The sequence below is a fragment of the Myripristis murdjan genome, chromosome 12 (assembly GCF_902150065.1).
Source record: "Myripristis murdjan chromosome 12, fMyrMur1.1, whole genome shotgun sequence".
NCBI lineage: Eukaryota > Metazoa > Chordata > Actinopteri > Holocentriformes > Holocentridae > Myripristis > Myripristis murdjan.
In genome coordinates, this window is record NC_043991.1 from 23,781,309 (window position 1) to 23,796,823 (window position 15,515).

Genomic DNA, 15,515 nt, shown 5'->3' on the forward strand with positions numbered 1-15,515 from the left:
TGCTGTGAATGTAAAATTTAAGGGCACCTTTAATTACTTATGTCCTGTGGCATATACTTTTTCTTTTTGCTTTTTGTCTCGAGTTCTATCAGCACATTTGCTTGTGCGCCCTGTGGTTACCAGATGGGCCCAGAAAGGCTCCAACACACATTAAACACACCTGCTTGATTCAGTTCAGCATGAATGTGAGCAGGACTATTCAGTTTATTTATCACCATCTAAAGGACTGCCTTCATTGCCCGACGAGTCCATACCTGACAATATTTCAGAAACAGCATTGGGCAGTTATTTTAAAAGTCTCTTGAGACGCATTAGATAACTTTATTTTCTAATAATAATAATAAAAAAGAAATTCAATTAATATTTTTCCTTACTGTAGGCAGTTGCTTTAGTGTTATTTGTCCACCAGTGTGAGTTGGCCAGTGATTTGTGTGAAACTCAGCAGTGGAGTAACATTGCCCCCTGTGTAATCACAGACATCTGAACCTTTTCGAACACTAATCTGTCAGCAGTGGCACTCACCACCTTCCCCTGTAACCAGTGATATATTGCTTCCAGCTGTGTGGTCTAGGTGTTTCTGGAACTATATGCACCTCTTTTTTTTCTTAATGTCAGCGCATTAAGAAAACAGTGATACACATTTACTATATGCTCTACATTGTCCTAGGATCATATTATTAGAAAATTGTATGTGCATGAGAATGATTTGGGCATGTGTCTCTGTGTGCATGTGTGTTTGTGTGTGTGTGTGTTTGTGTGTGTGTGCATTCTTGTGAGCACATGCCAGAATGTCCAGGTGAATGAATTCTGATTTGTAGATCCTTCCAAAATAGTGAGGTCTTTCAAGTGTTACTCTTGGGGACTGCCAGATCCAGATGATGTTATACGGAGATCAAAGATAGTTTTTTCCCAATGATGCCACTTAGTATACAGAGCAGGAGCCGTCCGGTCATGCTGAATAATGCAGAGGGGTTGCCTGGTCCTCCATCTGTCTGGGTTACAGCTTCGAGCCTACTGCAGATGAAAGATCAGCTTTCATCTGTGGCAGGGCTCATAGTTTCAATATAATTTTACTTGAAGTTGGCCCTTGAGCGTGTAATTTTCCAGACCTGTATGACAATACAGAAATTTAGAAATCATTGCATGTTCAGCAGTTTGTAAAGGTGCTATTAGACTAACTGCCAAACGACAAAATGTGTGCAGTTAGCTTTTGCTTTGGATATGACTTCAAAACAGAGAAAATGTGGTACCATTACATAAGAGATTATTAATCTTGGCTATACATTTGGCACATCATTCATTTGTTCGTATTTGCTTTGCCTTTGATCTGTATCTGTAGTCATTCATGCTGTTGCTAATTCATTATTTTTCATCCATTCTCGTTTAAGATGGCCATTCTTCCAAACAACGCTGAGGTCCAAGAGCAGATGACTAGTGAAAAAGTCCTCACATCACATTCTTTCTTACCAGGGCCTCCTGGCCTCCCTGGTCCTCCGGGTAAGGCGCATGAAGCTAAATACAATAAAAACATTTCAACATTTCAGTAAGGTTATAAATCTATGTTACTTCTTTTTGATTTGATTACTTATTGTAGACCTTATCCAGTTGTCTTTCAACCACTGATGTCAGTCTTATTGAATAATTAGGTGACCCAGGACCAGAGGGCCCTCCAGGACACACAGGGCTGTTGGGCCCCCCTGGCCCCCCTGGACCCAGGGGCTTAATGGGACCCATTGGACCCACACCAGATCTGTCCCACATCAAACAGGGTCGTCGAGGACCCGTGGTCAGTCGATATCCCCTTTCCTCACAGCTGTTATAAACAATAATGTTTTAATCCAATCTGCCTTCACACAGGAGAAACTCCATCCATTTAATGTTCATTCCAGATAATACAGAGAGATACCTTTACTCAGCATTTTCATATAGCATTTCATTTCTCTTATTTATCACATTTCACAGCATAGGCTCCTGAGTCAGCAAAAATTAATGCGTGTGCATTTGTGTGTGTGTGTGTGTGTGTGTGTGTGTGTGATTGTGACCTCCCCTGTGGTTAATGGTCTCTCTGGGTCATCCCAGGACACAGCACACCGTCTTGTTGTCTTTCTTTGTTGTTGAATCAGTCCCAGGACAAGGGTGTTTTTTTATCCTTATGAAGAGAGCCTTAGTTGGAAGCAGCCATGTTTCCCCCCTACAGTGCATTTAAAAACTTCAAAAACACATTAATAACCATGGAACCCCCTCCATGCATCACCTTCCATCCACACCAATCCTTCCACTTAAACTCCCACCTCTGCCAAGGTTGTTAAAAAGGAAAGAAATTACACAAGATGACACATGTTAATGATAAAAACAGGAGAGAAGACTGAATCCATTTACAGCTATAGCTGTTTTCTTTGGCCTGGTATATTGTGAGAGACACGTGTATCGCCTAAGTCTTGACTGCTTGAGTGTGAACCTGCCATGTTTAATGTATGAGATCTGAATTCAGGCTGTGATGTGGGGAGTGAGACATATTTGTGTGTAGCAGGTTTGGTTTTTGAAGCTCTAGTATTTATGTGGTTTAGTTATTGAAACATCAGACTATCAACACCTAGACAATTTGTCATCTCATGCTACAACAGTCCAGACGATGACCTCCGGAGCATTGTTTTTATAGTAGAAAAGTAAGCTGTAGCTTGCATGTGTGTGTGTGCGCTTGTGTACATGTGTCCATGCACGTGTATTAATGTATGTACAAGTGTGCTTGTGTATTTGAGGACACATGTGCATGTGTTTGTTACCATTTGGATGTGTCTCAAAAGCCTGTCGATGCATCGTATTAGTGCACATGCTGGTGGAGTCTGACTTAAAGGGAGTTGTCCCTCTGGCTGTGGATCATGATTAGACAGTGAGCACAGAGCTGAGGATTGGTCATCAGGTCACAGGTGTTTAACTGCATGTCAGGGTTGCAAAGATAATTAATGTGGGATAGTGTATGAGTCAGAGCCTTGGTATTGGTCTGAGTATTGGTCCAACTCTCAATATGACGTCCACACACTTTGGTGATGATCTTAGGAAAGAGATCAAGGGGCTCACTGAGCTGATGTCACTTGAAAATGGACTGGACACAAGCCCAAAGTTTGTATAACCTCTAATGGTGGAGCACAGTCAGGCTATCAGTATTACATTTGTCTCTTTGAAAATAAATTAAAGAAATTAGTTATCCCATTAAAATATTAAACATTGTTGTCATTGCCTGATTGTTTATATTCTGGGTTGCATGGTGTTGTGAAGGTTGGAACCTATATGATAATGCATTTGGCAGAATGCCACCCCTGGACGAGTTGTCAGTCCATCACAGGACAAACAATCACATTAGTGTCTCCAGTTCGCCTAGCTTGTACATCTCTGGGAAGCCCATGCAAACCTGGGGGCAAAATGCAAATATGGTTAAATCAATGCATACACAGGTATGAAATAAAATGTAATCACATGTATGTTTTTCACCTTAACAGGGGCCTCCAGGAGCTCCAGGAAAAGATGGCATGAAGGTAACATCAGATCCATTACACAAATTTTAATCATGTATTCATGAGCTAGCTACTTATTTATTTAAATAACAAAAACTAGATCTTGGAACATGGACCATAATCTCTGTGAGAGGAAAGAAGCAGAAGCTGGTGCCTTGGTTTAAGGTTAAAGTCGCACCAGTTAGGTAAAGTTGGGCTCACCTCCACAATCATTGTCAGCTTTGGAACCAAATTCCTTGAACAGGAGCTGTTCATTGTAAAAGAAATCAGGCAGATGTGGGGATACTCATGAGTCCCCATCTGGCGGCTGCACAGTTGGAGTTTGTTGCAGTGGATGAAAATGTCACCTCAAAGTGATTCCAAGTCACATGTGCTTAACATCAATGTAGAGTGTTTGATCCTCTTTGAGATATCAGTTGATCAACTTGCTAACTTTATAGTTTTGCTGGAAGACTTTAATGGTCACATTGGCAACCACAGGAAAACCTGAAGAGGCATGATGATGATGACAGGCCTCCCAAATTGAACACATGCAGATTTTTTTTTTTTTTTAATCTTCTGCACTAGCCATGGATAACAAACACTACGTTCAAACAAGGACTCAAACGAGTTTAGTTGGCAGAGCAGCATCTTTGATCTAAGTTTAATATATGACTTTGTAGTTGTTTCATCAGACCTGTGGTCACAAGTTGTAGACACATAGCTGAAGAAAGGAGTTGGCCTGTCAGCATATTCCCATTTGGTTCTTAGTTCAGTCAGCGGGGCTGCTTGACGGATCCGATGAACCAAAACATGTAGTGAGGTTGTGCTGGAAACACCTGGTGGATCACTCTGTTTGACACGATTTCAATTCCTACCTCCAAAGAGGATTATCCTGTACCCGGAGTTAGAATGGACACATTTCAAAACGGAAGGGGCTGGAAAATGCCTGTCATGGCAGCGACTCATGAACCATCTAGTGGAGATCAGTGGTGAGGTCTCTGTGTATCTTTGGGGTGTTGTGGTTATTGCATGGATTATAGGAATAGTGTGTTTGCACTGGTAGAGGATGTGGTCCCAATATTTCTATACCTGTCTGGGGAGCAAGTGCCAAGGTGTGGAAAATATTTTATAGTTTGTAAATCGTGTCTACATATGTTTTGTGGAGTTGGAAAAGGGATTTGACATTCCCTGACAAACCCAGTGGGAGGTACTGTGTGTTAACTCTTATATACTCAGAATGAAAGCTTTCGATTTTTTCTCGTTAACTTGTTCCTGTTGGATCTCTCCTATTAGGACCTAGGAAATAAAGGGCTAAGGTCTGGTGAGGATCCAGTTCAGTAAATTAGGGTGGCATCACTGTTTGCTGATGATGTTGCCCTCTTGGCCTCATTTTACATCTCTAAGGAGCATTGCAGCAGTTTAGTGCTCAGTTTGATACGATCAAGATAAAGGTCACTGCCTCAAAATGTGACACCGGAGCTCTCTCCTTGAATGGTGGTCAGTCCCATTCAGTGGGGAGTGAGCAGCAACTCTAAATGGATGTGTTCAGGTATCGGATTCATGAATAAGGGTAAAAGAGACCATGAGATTGACCACCAGTGGGTGCAATGGCTACAGTTGTTGTATCAGGCTGTGGTGATACTGAAAGAGTTGATTTATGAAGGGAAGCTCTCAGTTTACCAGATAACTCAATAGTGACGAAAATAACAATCCACCAATCCAAGCTTAGCATCTCCCTCCTCTAACACTGTTGCACCGACAGCATCTGACACCGCACTGGGAATAATTGAGTGGGGATTTTGTTGCAGAGGTTTGATGGTTGACAACATAAAATGAGAAAAAAAAAGGTGTTGCTGCAGAACAACTGATGAAGATAGTATTAGCAATGATAGCAGCCATCTTAAAAATCAGACAAAATACCTAAGGAGAGCCAGAGTAAACAAATAAATTTGTTCCAGCTGTACTTATGGTAATCAGCTTTGGGAAATCACTTAAAAAATAAGACTGTATATATAATTCACTGAAATGTGGTTTCTCTGCAGCGTGACTAGGCTCACATAACTCATTTTACAATATCATTATCTATAATAATGTTAAAATAATGCCCATATGGTTTGATGATAAAATGCCATGCCAGCCTGTCCTCTGTTCCATTCTGCTTATCGTTTTGGCTTATTGGTAAGCCTTTGTGTGCATGAAGAATATGAATTATTGGTGAATATGAATATACCCTGTTGGAAATATTAATAATTAAAACTAAACAAAAACTGAACAAATAGGAAGTATTCTCTGAAAAACCAACTGAAATTAAACTGAAATAGTAATACAGTTTGAAACGAAAGTAAAATGAAATCATAAAAGCTCTTCTTAGAGGGTATGTCTTGCAATCTGTGGTTAGTTATTGCCTCAATTATTATCATTTTGATCAATAGTGATGAATGGATGCTACACCTTTTGTCAAAACTTGTGTCAAAACTACCATAGGAGGTATGATATATGAAAGTTAGAGGGATTCTGCAATAGATCAACAGGAGTGGATCTTGTATATCCCCTTAACACTGTGTTTGCTTAGCTTATGGCTCACGTATGGAACAACTTAGGTACTTCTGCTTTTTATGACACAGTACCTTGCTATCCTCTCTGTACAGCTGGGATGTTTGTGTGGATATATTTGAGGGTGATAGTAATCAGTCTCTCCGAGTTACAAATCCAAACCATCTGCCAAAACACTCACAGCCCCAGTGTGACCCTGAGCCTGGCCAACAACCACAGTAGTTAGGTCAATGTGTGTGAGCTACCTTAGGTCAACAGGCTACCATGATACCCCCACGTCTGGCTACATGTGTGTATGAACGACACAGACTTTTTAGCCATGGCATATACAGAACACAGTTTGACTGACTAATGCAATAATTATTGAAAATATGGGCTTATTTATTCAATTGACTACATTTTTAATGCACCAGGCATTCATTTTCACTCTCAACTGCAACCCAATTTTTTTCTATCCTTTCTAGTTCTTTGAAGAATTCATAATGTTCCCTGACCAGAACATGATGAATTCTTCTCAAGCTTTTTTTTTTCCAGCGTAATTCATCTTAGCTAAATATTTGTTTTGTTTCTCAAGGGGGAGAGAGGAGCTCCTGGGCCTTCTGGACCACCAGTAAGTCTTCAGCTATCCATACAGATTCCACACAATCGTAACTTGTTACCATCGTCCAAAACAGCACACATACTACATCAGACAAAACCATGCACATTGTGAACCATTTCAAAATGTAAAGCAGTGCAGTGAATGATATTGTCCCGACTTTAAAAAAAAAAAAAAACAGTATTCAATGTAAAGAAAGCTCTCCTACAGGCTCTAAATTTCCCATAACTTGCAATAAGAACAAGCGTTCTCAGTAGCCAGTCCCAAGCAGCCCATTGATCAGCAGGCCCCCTGCCGCAATAATCACCTCTGTTTTTCATGTCCACCTGCTTTGAGAGAAATATTTTAGTGGAGAATGTGAGGGGGTTCCAAGCATTTTATGTTACTTGTATCCTGGATGTTTTGAATCACCACCATGACACTGCAGACACACACACACACAAATGCCTACACATAAGAAGTAAGAAGGACAGGTTCATATTTTGTGTGGTGAACTGTAAAAGACAGGGGTCAGTGAACAAATCACTTCCCCCATTTGATTCAGTCAGAAAGCTTGAGACAGATGAGATAAAGTGACCACTGACTAAAGATGGAGGTGAGGAGGAAATTCCAGCAGTCGCCTTTTTCTTGGTCCTCTTCATCCTCTGCGGAACATAAGAACTGTTTGCGTTGCTTATCTGAAAAGGACAATAACATTTCAGTATATTTCCTATACAATATATGTGCTTAATCATTTCACTTTGCTGTACTTTCCACCAAGGGCCCACCAGGCTCCTTTGATTTCCTGCTCCTGCTGATGGCAGACATCCGTAACGACATCGCTGATCTGCAGAGCAAGGTGTACGGTCGACCAATGAATTCACCGGTGGAGGACCTTCCTTCAGTCCCAGACAGCTGGAGGGACAACCAGGACACTCTGGACATGGGCTCAGGAGAGGATTACAAGGATCAAAAACCGAGGGCTGGTGGAGGATCCAAGAGGAACAGGAAGAGGAAACCAGCGCGAGACAGACGACTTTGACTGGACAAGCCGAGAAGCCTATATTTCAATACTTGTTTATGGCAGGTGTAAATATTGAAGTGTGAGTGTGTGTGTGTGTGTGTGTGTATGTGTGTTTCTTTTTTATTTAATTGCTTATGAAACAGAATGTACTGAATGCCTTCACCGAATGTACGTCTTTTGATCACAGATGTTTATTTTTGTATTATATGCAAGATTGCGTGATTTTTTTTATTTTTTTTTTACATAATAAAGAGAATCAGATGTGTTGGTGCACATTTTCAATTTGTTTTCTGGCAGCTCCAGCTCTTTCCCTCACACATCCAACAAGTCTCCTCATGTGGAAGCAGTTGTTACCCCATGACTTGTTGCACCAGCATTGGATATTCCTCTCACTCAAACACTGAAGGAAACTGAGTAGTTTGGTCTACCCAGTGCGTCTATGATAAATGTGTTGACATAAGCATTCTTAAATTCACCAGAGGGATGAAAGGAGTGTATCCAACTTGTTTTGCGTCCCTAACTCTTTTAGTTTCACCTCATTATCACACCAGGCACCAACAGTGTTTGTTACCATGTCTGTTAAATAAGTGAGACATGATCATAACAAGAGGGAAAGAGGGAGATCTTTCTTAAAGATACAGTGAACTTGCTTTAATTCAGCCAGGAGGTCCTTGCCGTGAAATGCAAAGATAGGAGGGACAACATTATACAATACAACATTACAGCTTTTTGTGTTAGAAAATGAGCCACCGGTGAAAATTAGGAAAAATTTTAAATGACACAACTAGAGAGAGAGAGAGAGAGAGAGAGAGAGAGAGAGAGAGAGCACAAGCCAAGGATTATCAATTCACCTTACACACACACCTGCACATACACACACACACAGGCCACATCCCTTGTCCATTTAACTGTGTGAATGTTGACGACAAGGAGAGAAGTAGGTTGTAGGACACAGTGAGTCTAATCTTTCCTCCATTCCTGTGCCGTCCATGGCTTACCAATGTTTATTCACATCTGGTGACGGGTGACATTATTAAAGTGCTTTTACTCTTTTGGCCACCAGAGGGAGACGTTTACAAAGGATAGTAGATTTCCTCAGTAACGCCAACTCTAATCTTTAGATTAACTTTATATTAACAGGCTCTTTGTTGAACTCTACCATGAGACTGACAAATTTGATTTCCATTGTACTGAATCTGTGATAAAGTTATAAAGTGCCAAAAGATTAAAAAAAAAAAAAAAGAAAGAAAGAAAAAAAGAACAAAACAAAACAAACGTTAATCAGTCTGCTATAATAATTTCAGGGCTCCTAACTACAAATTCCTGATCATATTTATCTTCAGTCTAGACTTTGAAATAGTAAAAATATTGCAGTGTTTAATACTCAGAATCATAAAATAAAAATCAACTGGGGAAAAAAACATAATTAAAAAAGATAATAAGAAAATAACCAAGCCACTGTGAAAAACACGGAGGGGCTTTATAGCTGAGGCACCAGTAGATATTCACAATAATGAATACCATGTAAAATAAGGCTGAATCATCTCCATGTCAGGAAAACAAGACTCATTATTGGCCTTGCTGGGTGTAAATACTGAACATAAGTAAAAATAATTTTGAACTGGTTCTCCAAGGTTTAAGACTTAAAAAGCAGTTCATAACAATGTCATCTCAATGTCAGGATCATCTGCATCTGACAAAAGCCAAATTCTTGACACCATAAAAAAATTCAAGCTCCGCCATACCGAGAGATGATTATTGAGCTGCACATTCTAACGCCATGCAATCACAGAAAAAAGAAATTATTTTATTTATTTATTTATTTGAAGGTAAACATGGTTGTTTATTAACCCGATCAATTTCATAACCACTGGGCCATCTGCAAATGTGTATTTTTTAGCATTAAGAACTAAACAATGCAGTCTTTTATTCACTCCTGAAAAAAAAAGTTTGCCTGACAACACAATTAAAAATATACTCTGTTCCTAGCCTTCTCCCATAACTTTATCTCTCTCTTACTCATAACATATATTTGCCTCACTTTGTTTTAACGTAGCATGAGGAGCAGATGTTATCTTGATAGCTCGACCAAAACAAGGTGATGTCATTTTCTCTGTGTTGACTTTTGAGGACAGTGCCCTGTCCAAAGCCCCTCATCCTTGAACATCATGTGAAGATCCAAGTCGGTCATGTTGTGTTTGTTTCGTCAGCAGCCATGGCAGAACTCATCACAGCTGTCATCACAGCTGTCCTGAAACCGCACACTGCTCTTACACTGCGGGCCCCTTAATTAGATAACTTTCACTATCAAGTTTCAGCCCATCCTCTGTTATAAAACTTATCTTTCCAACATGCAAACAAAATAAACTCACTTTCACATACAATTTGTCAGTTGTCAAAACTAATTATTCAACGTACTTTTCCAAACATGTTTTTTCTTTGTTGGATGGTTTTATTCAGAGGATTTAATTTAGTAGACCTCTGGGAGAATGATTAGTTAACACATTCAGTGTTATATTTAATTAGAATTAGCCATGTCTGTAAAGGTCTTTGGATTAGTGCATAATTGTAATTTTTACATCCATCTTTCTTAAAAGTTATGATCATTTATAATCTCACAACTGGAAAAAAGTAATAAAGGTTAAATAAAAGAATAAAAATGATGGAGTATGTTGCTCCCACTCAGAATTGATGTAGCTCCATATTTTCTGGTCTTCTATGATGGTTTTGTTGTTGTTGTTGTTGTTGTTGTTGTTGTTGTTTGTTTTTTTGTTTCTTCTTTTTTGTTCTGTGTTTCATCCACAGCTGCTGGAGCCTTAGAGATACCAGTCTGGGTCAATCAGGTTTAACTAATTAAATTGTTTGTTTGTTTGTAGTTTTTATTTTATTTTGTTTTGTCATTTTTATATCTTTTATTACTTTATTATTATAACTATTGCCAAAAGTATGTAACTATTTTTAACTACTACTTTTACTAATTGCAATTAATGAAATGTCAGAAATCAAAATGAAATTATCTGGATTAATATCATCATCATCATCATCATTACTAAGAGAGAGGGAGGGAGAGAGAGAGAGAGAGAGAGAGAGAGAGAGAGAGAGAGAGAGAGAGAGAGAGGTGATCAAAGGCTCAAAGAGCACAGAAATTAATGTTAAACCGGCTGCAGCCACACAGATATTCAGTTCTTCTCTATTTCCACAAGGTGGCAGTCATCTCCAAATCATATCCACATTTCCTCTCTGTGTATAGTGATGCATGAGGCACTGCTCAATGAAGTTTCATGTAACTTTTTAAGCGTAGCTGAGTTGTTTTGCATGACAGCAATGAAAAGATGTCATTTATTTGTCATGAATAAAGCTCGGTGGAGCTGTTTGCCCGAGCTTGTCTTCCAATCTAATTACAAGTTGTGTGAAGAATGATGGACACTTCATGATAAACATTGATATTATTATAATGGCAGAATTTGCCTGTCTAAAGCTTTACTTTATGATAGCAAGGACTTAATCCTCCTCTCAAATTCATGAATCCTGAACCCATCGACATATTTGGGAGCAACATTAGTGATCATGTGAATTCAAAAGTGTGTTCTTGACTTTGACAAAATCCTTGTTACATTTGATTTTGTTCTTGGAGACAATCATCTTGTTTTTTGCTTTGTTTTGTTTTGTTATTTTACATGTCCGAAAAATCACCTGTACAAATAAAAATAATGTACATTATCTCTTTTGCAAATTAAACTAAATTAAAGGAAATCATCATAGTCATCATCATCATCAGCATTGTCCTCGGCAACAGTCATCAGCAAGAACAACAACAGCAGCAACAACAACAACAACAACAAGCTCATGGGTTTCCTTTTTTCCCAACACAGCCAACAAACTCTACACACAGTCACATGCCAGCTTCATTAAACACTACATCATTGTTTACATGTTGCGCGTTTGTTTCATTATGAGCCCATTTTCACTGACCAGTACATGTCGTAATTTGCATATGATTAAAGAGGGACCGAAATAAAAGGCCTGTGCACATCTCTTTAACAAGCTTGGGGCATCCCGTCCAGGGAAAGACAAGAAACATTTGGCAATCTGTTTCTCCAAAATCCCTTCTGGAAGTAATTAATCACCAGCATACAAGGGCAAGCCTTAAAAGATTTCAAATATTTGCTGAAGTACCCCCTTGTTCCTAATTATATCTCCCTGCCTGTCCCCCTCATTATTTAGAACTGCCCACAAAAAGATGCAAAACTGAATGGGAACCTTCACACACACCCCAGCCCCCTTCCAAAGCAAATGCTTAGTAGCAAATAAAAGAATGAGTTACTGTGCTGGAATAATGGCATTAATGAGGTAATTTTATTAGTAGTGGCTGCCCAGATCTGTTGGAAACAGAGGGAGGAAACAAACAGAGAGAGGCAGCATAGAGGAAATTAGTGTTACCCAATTCATTAATTAATGCATTAGTGCAGGCAGCAAATTAACTGCCCCAAAAATCCTCCATTCATTGAAGATTATGATGGAAAAAAAAATACATTGTTGCCCTCCACCGTAATTAAAAGACAGAGCAAATTCAATTCTAATGAGGCGAAAGGCACCCCCTCAGCATACATCCCCTATTTCCCCCCTCTGAAAAGACCGCTGAAGGCTTGCTCTTGTTGAGGCCTAAGTTTAAGGAAGTATTGAGGCTGAAGGAGACAATAATGAGAGATCGGCCTGGCCCTGAGTGCTTTATACGCTGCAAACAGGTAGAGAGGATTGAATGGTTCTCTTTCTGGGACTCCTGGGGGGCCTGTCTTCCCAGCACAACAACACTTGGCCCTGAGAAAAGGGTCTGCTGAGGAGCCTCGGACGGTGAATGGACCTGCGCTGCAGAGAGTCATACTGAATGGCCAGAAGTTCTTAAATGATTACACTATGTTGTGCCGGCCCAGTCTCCATCACACACATGAACACAAACACATACACACAGACATCCACACATACACGCACACGCACACACATCGACAGCCCTTACCCCTCCACCTCTCCCTCTCATTGAGTTATCTTTACTCAGGCTTTGTCTCCCCTAATTGGAGCTGATGAGGGACTAATTGGTAGCTTTTTTTACAACACCCAGTACTTAAGCAATGGCAAGCTGAGGGAGGCAGCATGAGCAGAGTTAATGAGAGGCTTTGCACAAATAAAGGCTTTAAAAAGGGCCTGTTTCACAGAATGGGAGAAAAGGAAAGTTGAGGATATCTTTTGTGTCCTCCACATCTTTCACTTATGTGCAGGTATCTGAAAAGAAGGGGGGAGCGGTGGAGGGCGCACACTGATTGCTGAAATGTTGAGCACTTCTGCGCATAAAGGGATCTGTTCTGTATTGTTTGGGGTCCCATCGTTTAGTGTGTCTGTTAATAATGAGAAAGGGCTGCTCCTCAAATGAATGTGGCAAAGTCCTTAAAGACAATAAGTGCCCTCTCTTCCCTGGACCACACTGGACCGTGTTGAACCAACCCGAAATAAAGGTTTAGTCCTCTTGCATTGTTAAGAGGGAGTATGTAGCCTGGTGTGCGCAGAACTGAGCCAACAAATAATACAACAGTGAGGCCGGTCTATCGGTTAGAAAGACTTAATGCTTGGTGCAGCGTAATTATGAAATCCTTTGAAGATTATCAAGTTTCCAATGATCATGAATTCAACTCCAACTCTTGCCTTAAATATGGGAAAGTGTGTCTTTGCAGGGGTGCAGCTGCTTCGTTTGCAGAATTCACATGAAGCCGGTTACAGATTTTGCAACATGATAGTAAGCTTTACAGCACAGCAGGTTGCACAGGACATTTTCTCAGCATGCTGTCATCTCAGCTGACATTTTGTTAGCACAATAATGGTTTGTGTGGTCCCTCTGGGGTATGAATGACCAGCACAAGGCAACAGACTTCATTTAGCTAAGCCGTGGCATCACACCAGGAGGGGACAATTCACTCTCCCTTTGCTCCAAATGTGACATGGGTAATGCAAAGTTTCTGTGACCCTCCACAGGCAAGGCTCCCCATGAACAGCACAGATAACATTTGTTTCAACTGATCAAGCTGGCTATCATCTTACAATGCCATAAACTCAAAAAACGGAAGCATTTTTCTTAGAATAATTGAGGTATTAAGAGGGGAAAGTGCATCATGTGAAATACTGGCCTGAGAAATAAACCAAATCAAACTAGCATCAGTCAAGGTTACTGTTGCAGAGCTATCTTTATATTAAAACTATTTCCTATAGAGTAAAACTGATTTTTGCTTAAACACTGTTCTTAAAGGAAGCAGTAAATACAACACAATGCTCAGATCGACTCACCGCTCTGGTGTAATTCACTGGCCAAATATTTGTGCTGACTCATCTGTTATGCCATTCACAGTCTTAGTGACCCATTAACATCCTACGGGTTCCCATTGTCCACTTCTGAAAGATACATTAGCATCGGTATTGTCATTCAAATCCTGCATTTCCTAACAAAGAGTGTGAATTAACTCTCTAATGAGGACTTCCTCAGACAAAGACCCGAGGCCTCTACTTTCTCTGCTCTCTAAAGCCTCTGACCCAATGCTGGGTTTCAGGAGTTTGAAAGTGTTACCGTGATGACTTACGCAAGACTTGGCACACCTTTGCTTCAAATCTGTGTTGCATGGTGTGTATGTATTCTATTGTAACTGTTCTTTTTTCATTGTTTTTTAATAATAAAAATATTGCTATTGCTACATTCTAATTTATAGTCCATTTTCTTTGCTGTATTTCTTGCTATTTGCTGCTGCAGCCTCCCAGTTTCCACAAAGAAATTATTCAAGTTTCTTCTTTTCTTTCAGATTTAATCTTATAGTCAGCCTGAGGAGCCTTTTTAACAGACATATTTCTCTACATTTATTCTTGCGTGGGCAGAATATATCTATTCAAAAGGCTAGAAAAGAATCAGCTTGGCAAGAAACAGTATTCAGCCATAGTTGGCATGAAAGTTGGAATGGATTTTAATTCTGGCTGCTCAGTAAACCTCTTGAAGACAGGGGAGGATGAAGATGCAGCCCACTCCAAGAGTGCTCCAGTCTTCAAGAGACTGTTACACTGGCAGAGGAAAATAATAAAGTTTCTCCACATTCAGATGTACGTTTAATTGTTTCATGCTAGTCTCTGCAGTTCTTTTACACTGAATGCATGCTAATACATGGGAACAGTGCTAATGTATAATATGGAGTCACATGGCATCACAGTGCATGCAATTAGGCTGTGTGTGTGTGTGTGTGTGTGTGTGTGTGTGTGTGTGTGTGTGTGTGTGTGTGTGTGTGTGTGTGTGTGTGCATAAACCCTATAAGTCAAGAACCTCTAATCAAATAAACATTTAGTAATTGAATTTATGAAATATGCTGCAGAAAGCCCTGCTCTTCAGAACAGGAAGTAAACTGAAGCTTTGTGTATGAAGCTACTATAACATCAAGTTGTATCACTTTTGAATGCTGCTGTTCAGTTGCTGCCATTTGCCAGAATTGTCAGAATCCCCAGATTATTGGCATTCAATAGTGTGTTTTGGTCTGGGGTTCAAGCCAAAGCCCCTGCAGACTCTCAGTGATGCTGAACCTCCAGGAGCAATAGAAAATAAACTGATGAAAGTAAACAGAAATTGAGTGACATACAATTGTGCCATGTCCTTGTCTCCCATAGGTCTTCAGACACACTCTTACACCCCCGTCCAGAACAACATACAAGTATACAAGGATACAAGGAAGTTTATTGTTCATTATACAACAGGTTGTATAATGAAATTAAAATGTGGTTCCCTCTTGACTGATTAATTGATTGTATAAAAACTAAAATTATTAAACATGGAGGAGTGCAGATGGTGCAT

At 39.9% G+C, this 15,515-nt stretch overlaps 1 protein-coding gene across 1 annotated transcript in view; it reads left to right on the top strand.

The window, feature by feature from the left end:
• ccbe1 (collagen and calcium binding EGF domains 1) overlaps window positions 1-7,814 on the top strand; it is a 38,663-nt gene extending 30,849 nt beyond the window's left edge. Inside the window, exons 7-11 of the mRNA XM_030065547.1 lie at window positions 1,389-1,497; window positions 1,647-1,786; window positions 3,498-3,533; window positions 6,622-6,657; window positions 7,406-7,814. Of these exons, the coding sequence (XP_029921407.1) occupies window positions 1,389-1,497; window positions 1,647-1,786; window positions 3,498-3,533; window positions 6,622-6,657; window positions 7,406-7,666 (582 nt within the window). The 3' untranslated portion in view covers window positions 7,667-7,814. The remainder of the gene's footprint in view (window positions 1-1,388; window positions 1,498-1,646; window positions 1,787-3,497; window positions 3,534-6,621; window positions 6,658-7,405) is intronic.
• Window positions 7,815-15,515: the final 7,701 nt, after the last annotated feature.